This window comes from Eleutherodactylus coqui, chromosome 1 (genome assembly GCF_035609145.1).
Source record: "Eleutherodactylus coqui strain aEleCoq1 chromosome 1, aEleCoq1.hap1, whole genome shotgun sequence".
Classification (NCBI taxonomy): domain Eukaryota; kingdom Metazoa; phylum Chordata; class Amphibia; order Anura; family Eleutherodactylidae; genus Eleutherodactylus; species Eleutherodactylus coqui.
In genome coordinates this window covers 102,328,845-102,342,178 of record NC_089837.1, presented here as the reverse complement: position 1 = coordinate 102,342,178, position 13,334 = coordinate 102,328,845, and the positions used below count along the sequence as shown (strand labels likewise).

General features: G+C 42.7%; 1 protein-coding gene across 2 annotated transcripts in view; it reads left to right on the top strand.

Moving 5' to 3' along the window:
- The window catches only part of INPP5D (inositol polyphosphate-5-phosphatase D), a 111,246-nt gene that overhangs the window by 76,698 nt on the left and 21,214 nt on the right, over nucleotides 1-13,334 (top strand). For both annotated transcript variants that reach the window (XM_066598249.1, XM_066598248.1), the window contains 6 exons: nucleotides 1,044-1,152; nucleotides 3,413-3,501; nucleotides 7,036-7,117; nucleotides 8,293-8,382; nucleotides 9,600-9,713; nucleotides 11,701-11,780. In XM_066598249.1, coding sequence (XP_066454346.1) covers nucleotides 1,044-1,152; nucleotides 3,413-3,501; nucleotides 7,036-7,117; nucleotides 8,293-8,382; nucleotides 9,600-9,713; nucleotides 11,701-11,780 — 564 coding nt within the window. The remainder of the gene's footprint in view (nucleotides 1-1,043; nucleotides 1,153-3,412; nucleotides 3,502-7,035; nucleotides 7,118-8,292; nucleotides 8,383-9,599; nucleotides 9,714-11,700; nucleotides 11,781-13,334) is intronic.

The following is a 13,334-nucleotide window of genomic DNA, read 5'->3' as shown; positions in this document are numbered from 1 at the left end:
GATGGTGTAACCAAGGTGTATAATGTTTATTTAGCAGCATAGGAACAAAGGTGAGCAATGGAATAATAATGATTATGCAATTGAACTTGTACCTTCAAATACCTATGCACTATGTACTGCTAACTATAATGTAGGAATAATAATACCTGTTCAGCAATCCATAGTAATGGTAATACCTTATCTACCAATAACTCTTGTCTAATATCGATACTAACTCAGAGGAATGCAAATTGCAAAATAGGATACACAGCATCCCTTTGAGGGTTAACACTCCATACAGTCTTCTAGAAAGGCTGATTACAGTATGCACTCACAATTTTCCTTTAAGGCTTACTCTAGACCCCAAGAGACATTTAACTGACCCCTTGCCAATAAATAACTCAGACCGTGAACAGAAGCTTGAGCATCTGAAACTTGTCAACAGTAGTATCCTCAGTATAAGTCCTATCTTCTGCAGAAGGCCTGCTAACTATATTTTAACCTTGTCTGGTGTGCAATCCCAGTGTACTTTTTAGGACGGCCTCACTTACAGTTCCAATGTGTGGGAATCATTGCTACTACCAACCTGGGAGTCGGGAGCGCTACTCCACACCATTCTCCACTGACAACTTGGCAATTCTGCTCCTTTACGGGCCTGAGCAGCATTGGCTTCAGTCCTCTTAGACTCACTCCTGTGTATATTCAGTGCTCTTTTATCTCCCTCTTTGAGCTCTTCTTCACAAGCACTGTACACCTTCTTCTCCCAGTAGCCTCTTCTTCTCCTCTACCACAATTTCTCTACTCTTTATGCAGCAAGAATTTGTCTCTTTTATATCAGGGCATTGTTTGCATGCTCACTTTTGCTGTGCAAAAATTTGGCACATTTGGTAATTCTGGTGCAATTTTTGGTGAATCTTCCAGTTCATTTCCATGCCAACATTAGTTCTTTAGGGTGAGTCCCTTCACTATTAAGTAGCAATGTATTGTATTGTTTAAGGAAGAGTAGTGCATGACATGCATATAGATAACCAATGTAATCATTATATTTTGTCTCTGTAATTAAGGAGGCAGAAAACATTGTTCACAAGATCAAGCTACAGCAATACCATGAACTTCTGGCATACGACCAGTTAAATATGGAACGTAAAGAAAGTCAATTATTCCTGCACTTCAGTAAGTAATGTTATCACAACTAATAGAACTAATAGGGAGACAACTGTGAGGTGGGGGGTGGTGTGTGGGCAGGTCTAGCCCTGCAGCTCTTGAATGTCAGTGACTCCCTCTTTCCACTCCAATGTTTGCACTGCTACTGATAAAATGTGAGTTTCTTAAGGGCTATTTACACACAATGATTATTGCTCAAATGCCATCGTTTGAATGATAAGCGTTGTGTGTAAAGGCTCCTATCTTTCACTCTTCAGCTGAATGATGATTTTTAGGTGAGCATAAAATCCATTGTTCAGCCGGAGAGAAGATAACACATACCACATGCTGTGTCTGCTGCCCATGGTGCTGTATTCTCCATGGGAGTGCTGATTACATTGTATCCAGCTTACAGCCCCATGGCAGAATGTAGAGAAAAGCCCACTTGCTGTTCTCTGCGTACAGGTCTGGGAGGCTCACTTATATACAAATTAAGGTAATAAGCTGCTAATGGGCATTAGTGTCCATTAGCATTTTATGCAAAACAATCGCTCAAAACCTCAAAATCTTTTGAACGATTATCTTTGCATGTAAATGGCCCTTAGAAACTTCTTTACAAATACTTATAACAGACATAGCGGAGTCGCAAGTGTAATAGGCGGCTTCACTTCCATTGATTTCAATGGTAGTAAAGCTGTCCCTGAGAATTCCTGCTCTGAACCAGATGAAAATGTCTGGCCCTGCTGTACTAACAGCAGGCTGGACAATCAGTTGACGATCTTGAGGATACCTATCTTGAGGGTAGGTCGTTAGGCCACATCCACACAGACAACTTTATCGTGTGATTTTCTCGCTATGCGACAATGCTACAAATCGCATGTATATAGAGCCTATGCTTTCCTATGGGTTCTTCCACACGACCGATGTTCTGTAGCCTGTGACATTGCGAGACTACAAAATCGCGGCATGCTCTAAACAGCCACGATTTGCAGTTTTTTTGTAGCCCATGTTTCCTTATGGAGCCTTCTTTTCTGTTGCATGAAAATGTGGTTTTCGTGCGGTGCAATGCAACTTTTACAGTAGGGAATCTTACTGTAAAAGCCCTAAACTAAGCCCTAGCTGCAGGAAAAATTAAAAAAAGAATACACCAACTTAGAAGCGCTGCATCTTCTGTCCGGTCCCCGTCAATGTTCTTCATCATCTCTTTTGACTAGGGATTGAAAAATCCCCGCCTCCCGGAAGCGCTGCCTCTGATTGGCTGAGTGCTGTGATGGTTAGCCAATCAGAGACAGTGCTCGATGAATGGTTGTGATTGCTTCATCAACCACTGACTCTGATTGGCTGAGCGTTTTACTTTTGTTTTCGCCGGCATTTAGCACTCCTCCTCAAAGCCCAAAAATAGAACATGCACCGCTCGGAAATCGCAGCGCTTTTCTGCGCCGCAATCGAGCAGCTGTCTGCAGCTATGTGAGCAGTTCCATTGAAAGCAATGTGAGCGCTGTACCTCTATTAGTGCGGTGCTGCAAACACCGTGCTAATTGCTGCAAAAAGCGCCTGTGTGAGGGGGGCCTTACACATATAAAATCTTCTACTTCTAGAATTGTATTCAGTCCAGGCAATATTCAGTAAACTAAGCACAGCAGCACAAATCTCCAATATTTTGCTACAATGTTTACTAAATGTATCAGTTCAGGATTCGGACTTTTTAGCTCACATAGGATTATATTTACTGGATAGAACTGTTTGTTCTTCTCCACTGTGAGCAGGACTAGGTTTATATGAGTTTTTAACCTCTGCATGTAAATGAAAAATAATTTAAACCACTGACAGCTAAGATTTTGAAAATGGTGAGGAGCTGAAACAAATAATAATAGTAAGTTTCAGAACTAGTGATGAGCGAACGTGCTCGGCCACGCCCCTTTTTCGCCCGAATACCGCGATTTCCGAGTACTTCCGTACTCGGGCGAAAAAATTCGGGGGGCGCCGTGGCGGCACGGGGGGTAGCAGTGGGGAGTGGGGGGGAGAGGGAGAGAGAGAGGGCTCCCCCCTGTTCCCCGCTGCTACCCCCCGCACCGCCACGCCTCTCCCCGCCCCCCGGCGCCCCCCGAATCTTTTCACCCGAGTACTGAAGTACTCGAAAATGGCGGTACTCGGGTGCGTAAGTACTCGAAACGAGTACGTTCACTCATCTCTATTCAGAACCTTTTGCATCAAAGTAAAAAATCCCGTTAAACTAGGTTATATAATAAGTATGTGTACAGTATATGACTATATAGATCTCTTATTGCAGGCGAAGAAGAGATCACCTTTCCCCCAACATACCGCTATGAGCGAGGAACAAGAGAACGTTACTGCTACACCAAGCAGAAAGCAACAGGAGTAAGTCACTGGTATACATGAAGAAAAAGGGAGAGATTCTTATTTCATGGTTAGAAATTGAAAATATACAGATACATGTTACAGATTTAAAGAGTAACTAAACCTTTTTGGGGTCAGGGGGAGAAGTTGAGTTGTACATGTGATTTTATGACACTTTGTGATATATTTATTCAGATGATTACACTTAGTTTTACATTTTTTTAATTGCGGCTGAACTTCCCTGAACAGAGCAACCAACAGCTGCTGCAAATAGGTCCATGGAGTAGCGCCCCGCAGTGTCTGCGTATGGGAGCTGTGTTATCTGTATCCAGAGGAGCGGTCTTATCAACCATTTCAAACTACTTGCAAAATCTGTCTCTGGAATATGATAAGCAGTGGATTAGACTGCTCCCCAGAAAAGTTTAGTTACTCTTTGACTAAAGGGGCCCACACACACACACACACACACACACACACACGTTCCTATTAAAGGTGTAGGCTGCCGATTAAAATAAAGAAAAGGCTCCGAATGGTGTAAAATAATTATTTTATTTAATTTAATTAGTATTTAATTCATACCTTTCCGATTCACCTGCTGCTCTCAACCTGATGCTTCCCAAGTCCAGTACTGGTCTCTGCTTCATGACTCCTCTTGACACGGACACATGGCCACTACAGCCAATCACGTAAAACTTTTAATCAGAAAGACAACCTTTTTAGCCCTCAACCAACCTCAAACCAGAGCATGCTTTAATTGTTGCAGATTTTCTCTAAGGATTTCTGAAATAACCATTCAGCTCGAAGTTACCTGGTGGTCTAAGTCTGTTAGAATATCCCTGGTGGTGTTGGGTTGTTTAGAAGATAAATATAATACCCCTAAAATGGTAGAAAGTCTAACATATCTAATGGCCTAGGGTTGTTCAGGGGTTAATAAATATTATCATTTGTGTCCAGATTTCCCCTTTTGCCCATACATTCTGTGACAGGACGCTGAAGTCTTTGGGCTTGATACAAGCTTATCATAATCAGCTTCTACACCGGAAAAGAGATAAAATCCATCAGTTGACAACTGTATCACACCTGATTCATAGCTTGAGTCGGGCAGTTTTGCTCTTTGTGTTTGTCATAGATCCTAGACTAAGGTACCAAGTCTAGGATACATGGCAAAGGCCAGAGTTGCCCAGACCTAGGCAGTTAAAGGGGTATTCTCACAATTTAAAGCGAAAGTTATATGTTACATAAAACACTAACATATAATATATTGCTTTACCAGTGGTTCCATCTTCACATCTCTACCGCCTACGTAGTTCTCCATTGGTATCCAATGGTTACGTCCTGTCTGCTCCGCTGTTTTGCTGGTCAGGCATGCTCAGTGCCTTCACATTCTGTAATGACAGCATAGTTTGTACAGTTATAAATGCACACTCGTCTGTATTGCCCAGAACTGCAACTGTAACAAGGAAGCATCCTTTGTGTCTAGTGGAAAGACGGTTTCTACACCAACATAGAAGGGGGTTCTTTACTGTAAGAGCAGTTAGACTATAGAACTCTCTGCCTGAGGATGTGGTAATGGCAAATTCTATAAGACTTTAAGAGGGATCTGGACGCCTTTCTTGAGTGATACAACATTACATGTTATAGTCACTGATTACTAAAAAAGGGTTGCTGATCCGGGGATAATTCTGATTGCCAGATTGGAGTCATGAAGGATTTTTTTTCTTTACATGAGGAAAATTGGCTTCTACTTCATTAGGGTTTTTTGACTTCCTGTGGATCAATATTGGGGGGTAATAGGTTGAACTGGATGGATATATATCTTTTTTCGGCCTAACATACTATGTTGCTATGTCAGTAACTAGCAATGGGGCATTGGGGAAAATGTAGTTTTTGTAGTCCTTTGTGGCCATTTTAAATGACAATGTGAAAATCTGAGGCTGGCTGGAAAGCGGCAGTGGCGTAGGGCAGCAAAAAAAAAAATATATATATATACTGGAGTTCAGTTTGATGCTTTAGATGGATGTTAGAATAATGGCAATAAGTGGAAATGTTAGGGAAATTTTGAGATTTTTGCCCAATATCCAGAATACCCCTTTAAAGGGCTTGTCTCGCGCCGAAACGGGTTTTTTTTTTTGCATAGGCCCCCCGTTCGGCACAGGACAAACCCAAGGGATGTGTTAAAAAATATATATATATATTACTTACCCAAATCCCCGCTCTGCGACTTCTTTCTTCTTCCTACTTCTTCCTTCTCCAAGATGGCCGCCGGGGGATCTTCACCCACGATGCACCGCGGGTCTTCTCCCATGGTGCACCGTGGGCTCTGTGCGGTCCATTGCCGATTCCAGCCTCCTGATTGGCTGGAATCGGCACACGTGACAGGGCGGAGCTACACGATGATGTGTAGAAGGGGGCGGAGCCAGAACGCCGCTCGTGCCCGGACCGAGCAGAAGGGGGAAGACCCTTCTGCGCAAGCGCGTCTAAAAAAGCAAGAAGACAGCGAAATTAGACGGAGCCATGGAGACGGGGACGCCAGCAACGGAGCAGGTAAGTGAATAACTTCTGTATGGCTCATATTTAATGCACGATGTACATTACAAAGTGCATTAATATGGCCATACAGAAGTGCTTAACCCCACTTGCTGCTGCGAGACAACCCCTTTAAGTAAAGGCAGCACAAGATAAAGATGATGCCTATTTTTCCAGGAGAGAAGTGCACACATTGGTTGCAAACTTTAAAGGTCATCCTCATCATGACCAATATCAGTTGTAAACACGTGACAAGAAGAGTACTGGAGGGAGTGTATATTTGAATGCCTAAACTGGGTGAAATTAAAAATCCAGGAGAGATGGTTTGCTGAACCGTTATTTAAGTAAGTTATGGGGTGGATTTTTATTGAAGTGATGGTTGGTTTTTAGTGGGACCCATCACTCCTTCTCCCAATCCAGTATGGGACTTTCCTGGTTCCCCAGTCAGCTCAGCTGTACCCACCGAATTGGTTATTGGGACATACATGTCTACAAGCCCAAGCAGTCTGGGTTAGAGCCTAGGTGTGAACACAAGTCCCCTGTGAATTTCTGACTGTTTCTTGGCAAATGCTGCATGTTATTGCTAGGTGAACAAATCACTGTCTAGTTAGTGCCCAGCCGGGCAGTTGTTTTATTTCTGTTTATTGTACAAAGTTTATCTTCTGCACATGGCTGTTTCTCCACTGATCTTCTGTTGCTGGTATAAAATAAAGCTGGATGGACTTTATATAGCCTGTGTGGGCAACTGTGACCTTGCCGAACCCCATCCCCAACGCAGACATTGCTACGCCATATAAATATGTGACTCTTCAGATTATATGTTACAATGTGCTTTATGAAGAGAAATACTAGAGGTAGCCTTAAAAGCTTATTTGTCATCAATTTAGCTATTACAGGGTGTTACATACAGAGGATAGTCATTTGCTTCTCATATTCAGAACCTTTTACTGTTTTTTCCTGTCTACTAGATAACACAACATGAAGTATCTTTGATATATGTGACACAATTTATCATGTGTATTTTTTTAGATAAAGTACAATTTGCCTTCTTGGTGTGACAGAGTGCTATGGAAATCATATCCTCAGATGCACGTTGTATGTCAGTCTTATGGTAAGTACTTCTATTTTTCCAGAAAAGGTTCTCTGCTGAATGGTGCCACCTACATGCAAGAGACTGAAATACACTGCAGTACCTTTTAGTGGGTTTGCAAATTTTACTTTTGAAACTTTGTGGGGCCAGACTGGAGAAGACCAATGAAGCTCATGTATATTCATATATGAGCACCCCCTGCCCTACTCTTCCCTTGAGATGCTGATCAGCAGGTCCCTTTGTGTTACCATGTACATGGAGAGACCTGTTAATCAGCATCTGAAGAGAAGAGGGGGATGGTGGGAGTTTGTGCATATATGAATATACATGAGCTTCATTGGACTCCTCTCCAGTCCGGCCCTGCAAAGTTTCAAAAGTAAGATTTGCAAAACCTCCAAACTGATTGGTATAAGTGACAGACTACTGCTATTAGCATGTCTGTCATTATATCCTGCTGACCACAGCCCAAGTAGCTTAGGGAACCTAACAGGTTCCCTTTTAACTTTAGAATAAACTTTGTATTACAATTTGGTCTCTATAGGGAAAAGATTGAATATGTATGTATACTTGTCCATAAAGGTTGTTATAGTTGCAATATCAGCATTGGCCCCACCTATCACAAAATGATGGTATATCCTTGCAATATGCAGACATTTTATGAGATGACAATAACCCTTTAGGTGCTCTTAAGCCCCATTTACACACGATTATTGCTCACAATTCGTTCAACAATGGCTTCTGAGCAATAATCGTTGCGTGTAAACGCTTCCATCTTTCACTCTTCGGCTGAGCGATGATTTTTAGGTGAGCATAAAATCCATCGTTCAGCCTGAGAGAGATAGCAGAGACCACATGCTGTGTTCTCCACGGGAGCATCTGGTTACATTTTATCTAGCTGACAGCCTATGGCAAACAATGCAAACACAATGCAGCTGAATGCAAAGTCCAGACCACATGCTGGGATTTGCAAACAGCTGCTGGAGGCTCATTTTAATGCAAATGAAGCTGATAAAGAGCTAATGGGCATTAGCGCCCATTAGTACTTTATGCAGAATGATCGCTAGAACTGTCAATCTTTCAATCGTTTGAGCCTTTAAGCCAGGTTTATGCAGCATACTGTTTACACATGAGTTGGGTGGTGAGTAGTTTTTTGATGAACATATTAATTACTTTTGTTCATATATTTATTTCTGAAGGATGCACAGAAGATATAACTACCAGTGATCACTCGCCTGTATTTGCTACATTCCAAGTTGGCGTTACATCGCAATTCGTCTCAAAAAACAGTAAGATAACTTTTGAAAAGTCCCCAAATATGATTTCTTGAAGTGCCAGAAAATGTTTGTCTACAGTTTTTGAAAGTCAGCATGCCTATTTTCATTGTACATTTCAGTGTAGTACGGCAGGAGACTACATATTGTCACAGGACAGATGCAGTCCATAGGAATACATAGTGTCATGAACACCAGACACGGCTCATGCCACAATCACATTAACATGTAAGAGGCCTTGAAAATAGGACGATTACATTGCACCATCAGAGATGTAATTATAGTGCTGCAGAGGTTGACTGGTGCTTGCGGAGGCTCAAAAACCTTCCCATCACCTAAGAATATAGCACTGCTACAAATAGTAAGCAACTATTTTTACAAAATGTGAGTGGAAAAAAAAAAGAATGTTTGAAGGAAGCCTACTGGAATAAGAGAAGGACGAGTAAAAATCTTACTTGGTATATACAGCACAATGTGAGTAGGACTACAGTTTAACTGACAGCTGTGGTCTGAAACTAGAAGTTCTGTTATGCCATAACCCTGTGTTGGGAGATACTACCAGCTAATGGATATTTCTAATACTCAAACCTCTTTAAAAGGGTTTTGTCATTTAAAAAAATGAAATCAGTACTTGCCTATTCCTCCCCAGGGAGTCTTCTTACCGAATCTTCTCCTCGCTGAACTTCTCCAGTCCCCCAGGTTGCGTCACGTCCAGCCGGCCGGATCCTCTTCTTCTTCTGGCAGGTCAGTGTAGGTTACGTCACTAGTGACGTCACGTTCACTGCCTAGAAAGGAATGGCGATCTATTGCCGAGACTGTGCATGCGTGCTGTCTCACCACAAGTGTTTATGTATTATTGCAGAGAGACCCAGCACATGCGCAGTCTCAGCAACAGCTCGGCACTCTCTGCTAGGCTATGAACGCTACGTCATTAGTGATGTAGGGTACACCGCCCTGCAGAAAGGAGAGTGCCGCAAAGGACGCTTTGTCACCGGAAGAAGAAGAATCGGCCGGCTGGAGGTGAGGTGACCCGGGGGGACTGCAGGAGCCAGAAGAAGATCGGCGAGGAGAGGATGCATTAAGAAGACTGACGGGTGAGTATAGACTTTTTGTGTTCTGATGACTTTAATTATTAACCTGTTTACTGACTGGCTCCCGTCTTCATGTATCCGGCACTAATAACAGTGTAGCACTTAAGATAACAATAGTGATGTTTCATTCTCGCTTCTCAGATCCAGGTGATTTGGATGTGCAAGGATGTATTGAGTTGCTGAACTGCAAGGCAACGCTACACACCAAGAGTCACACTGAGTTCTACATAGAATTCCATTCTTCCTGCCTGGAAAGTAAGTTCTTAATGTCTCCTATAAAAAAAAAAAGAGCAGAATACTGTAGAACAAGGGGATTTTGGTACATGATACATGATTATAAGCATTTTTGCATTATGTAGCTAGATAAAGAGGGTGCTTAGAAATGTGTCTTCAGCTAACTAACTGCATAGCTGAGCAGGGAGCTCCAGCTGTGCCTGCACTCTCTCTAGTGCAGGCACAGCAGCTTTCATAGAATAGTATAATAAATGGTTGCCTTATGTTCTATTACATTTATACATACATTGCCCCATAGTGTTTTCTCTGACATCTTTTATATTTATCGTTTCAGCCTCTGTTTCCTCGGTGTTGTGTAATGAACATGCCATTCTGTGTTAGACAACTTCTCAGTATATCACAACCTGATGCACTAAATTCCTGGCAGTGCATGGGGTCCGGCGGGGAACAGGTGCACTGTGAAGAGGAGAAGCTGTCTGCAATGCAGATGGCTTCTTCACTTCACATTTACGGGGACGGAGGCAGGAGCCTCCGCCTCCGTATATAAAAAAGATGTTACAAGAGCACATTGGGGAAAAAGTGTATATGTAAATGTAATAAAACACAAGGCAGCCATATAATATATACCGGATTATTAGGAATAATCTTCCCGATGTGAAACCCTCATAACCCACATTTAATGACCCTTGGATACATAAATAAGTTTGATATCAATGGAAACAGAAGCTCAAAAACTTTCATTCAGCAAATCTAACAGTAAGACGGTCCTTGATGCCCAAAGCAGCCAATCACAGTTCAGCTCTTATCTCTCAAGCTGCTGAGCTAAAATTAAAGCTACACTGTGATTGGTTGCTATGGACAACAAGGACGGTCTTACTGTTAGACAGTTTTGCTAAATGAGGCCCAAAATGTTTTATCTCTGCCATAGTCATCGCTAGACGGATATGAGACAAAATGGCTGCCAAAGAAGACAGGAGAGCGTTTTGTGTCCTTTATTTTCACGCCTACCAGTCTGTTTGAAAATGACGTTGCAGAATAATAAAGTTTAGTGAAGATCCACCCAGGGGGCGCACAATTCATACGTGTCACTCCAATTTTAAGGAAAATGCTTGCACCTCTAAACGAAAATCACCCGGCCATCCATCAGTAAGTGTGGAAACAGCGGAGTACGTCCGAGCAAGTTTCACACAAAGTCCTCCGAAATCCACTGCCAGAGCAAGCAGAGAACTGGACGTCCCACTGCCAACTGTACAGGATGTAGGAAGGAGGAATCATTAATATAATTGTTTGTCCTCATGCAGCAATCATTCGCCGGCTGCACATCTCCTTGTTTGCATGGGGAACATGCAGCCAACCAGCAAGCACTTTTATGTTTGCTAAAAAAACTTGATTAGCCAACGAATAGCATTTCACCCTTAGGGTATGTTTGCACAATGTCAAAATACGCACACAAAGCATTGCTTTTTATGCGTATTTTGAAAGGCCACTTTATGAGTGTCCCCGCTTGTCTTCTGCATCCAGCTGTTCCCCGTTCCGAGCACCCAGTTGTTATACAGCCAAGCGCTCGGAGCGGAGGATGCAGAAGACAAGTGCGGTGTCCCCGCTTGTCTTCTGCATCCAGATGTTTCCTGCATGGAGAGCACGGCTGTTATACAGCTGAGCGCTCCGTGCCAGGTATGGAGAACACAGCTGGACCGCTCTGTTCTTCATATCCAGCCTGTTATCAGGGAGCGGGATACAGCTCAAACAATAGTATCAGCTGTATCCCGCTGTGAATCCCTGATAAGGCTCATTGTCGTCTTTCAGCACGGTGAAAGACAACGATGAGAGATGGAATAACGAAAACTGCACGATGTTACACACAACGATTATCGCTCAAGAAACGGCTTTTGAGCGAATTTTGAGCGATAATCGCTGTGTCTAAATGGGCCTTTATGTGAAGAAGTGGTCCAATGTGTTCTGCGTGCATTTGAATAACCAAATATCTTCTTACATTCTTGGCTTATAGATATGGTGAAGAGCTTAGAAGCTGAAGAACAGGAATGTGACAATGGCACTTTAGTTGTTAAGTTCAAAGCTCCCTCAAAGGTGACTTATCCCTTTTGTACATTCATCTCTTGCCATCGTGTTTGTGTCAATGCAATTTTTATCAAGTATACATGATGCATTCATAGTCACTATACATTTAAACAGATTGCAACATTTTCAAACCAGCTAGTTGGAATCAGGCTTACCCATGTTTACACACTTATAATGTATTAAAAACATTTACAAAACTCAAGCGGAATCTCTGACCACATAGGAGTCCCCCCCACACACACCTCCCCCTCCCCTCTTGCCCCCAGCCAGTTCCCCGTGCACCAGTTGAGTTTTCATTGCTCTGTGTGAGCTGACCACAGAAGTTTGGCAGATCTCAGGCTATTTCTGTAGAGCCCAAAATAGACCATTTTTCGAATCTAATAATATACCGATGTTTCCAAATGCAATTTTAGGAGACCAATATTTAAAAAATGCTAATTTGGATACAGCTTTGTAGTATTGGTATGGCGCAGTGCAAAGTAAAGCAGATTCACATATCACAGAGTTTGGGGTCTTTTTTTAGCTAAAACAAACCGTAGATACAAAAAAAAAAGATTTAGACTTTCCTGTTCCTCCTTTTAAGATCCACTCAAAAACTACATCAGACTACCCTGTGTTAACCTATTCTGAAAACTGAGTAATTGTATGGTCAGGTAATGAGGCTAGTAAGATTCAAGTTTTTTCTTGAAGTCTATGAACACCTTGGAGGAATGCAACATTTTTCTTTACTTAAATGCATGCATTTTGGGCTGACAATTGTTTTTGCAAAAGGGTTTAATGTAAAACTTTACACCATTTATCTTCTGCAGCTTCTACATATCACTGTATATAGACACTGCAGTCTAAGGCTATTTTTACAAGGGATGACTATCGCTCCTGTGCTGTCACACAGGAGCACTAGTCGTTCAGTGAATGCGGGTGGGGCGTGCTGGAGGTCTTTTCCAGTCACCTGTCTCCATTCACAGTGAACAGTTGTTCAATAATAAGCTGTCTATTTGTACTGACTGAGAAGTCGCTCACTAATCGCTTTGTTTCAGTGAGCTGTACTTCTCAATAGATCTGTCAGCGAGGCTGGACTGATGGCTTAGTTTTCCTCTGTTCTCTCTTCTCCTGCACCTCATCAGCTAATTTATGACCACAACGGTTATATTTGTCGTGGCCATAAATTAGCTGATAAAGTATGGCAGAGAAGCGATAATCAGTCCGTAGGTCCAGCCTCACTGACAGATCTCCTATTGAGAATTAGGGCCCATTCACATGGGTGTATGTTCCATCCATATTCAGTCTATATTTATTTCTTACAGACTAAGGGCTTATTTAGACGACCATAAATCGGCTTGGTTTTCACGCCGAGCCGATATACGGTGTCCTTGTCTGCAGGGGGAGGAGGATGGAAGAGCCAGGAGCAGGAACTGAGCTCCCGCCCCTTCCCCGCCCCTTGCCACTATTTGCAATGGGAGGGGTGGGACGGGGATGGAGCTACGTGCTGATACTTAGCCCCGCCCCCCGCCGTGTCCCCTCCTATTGCAAATAGCGGAGAGGGGCGGAGAGGGGGCAGGAGCT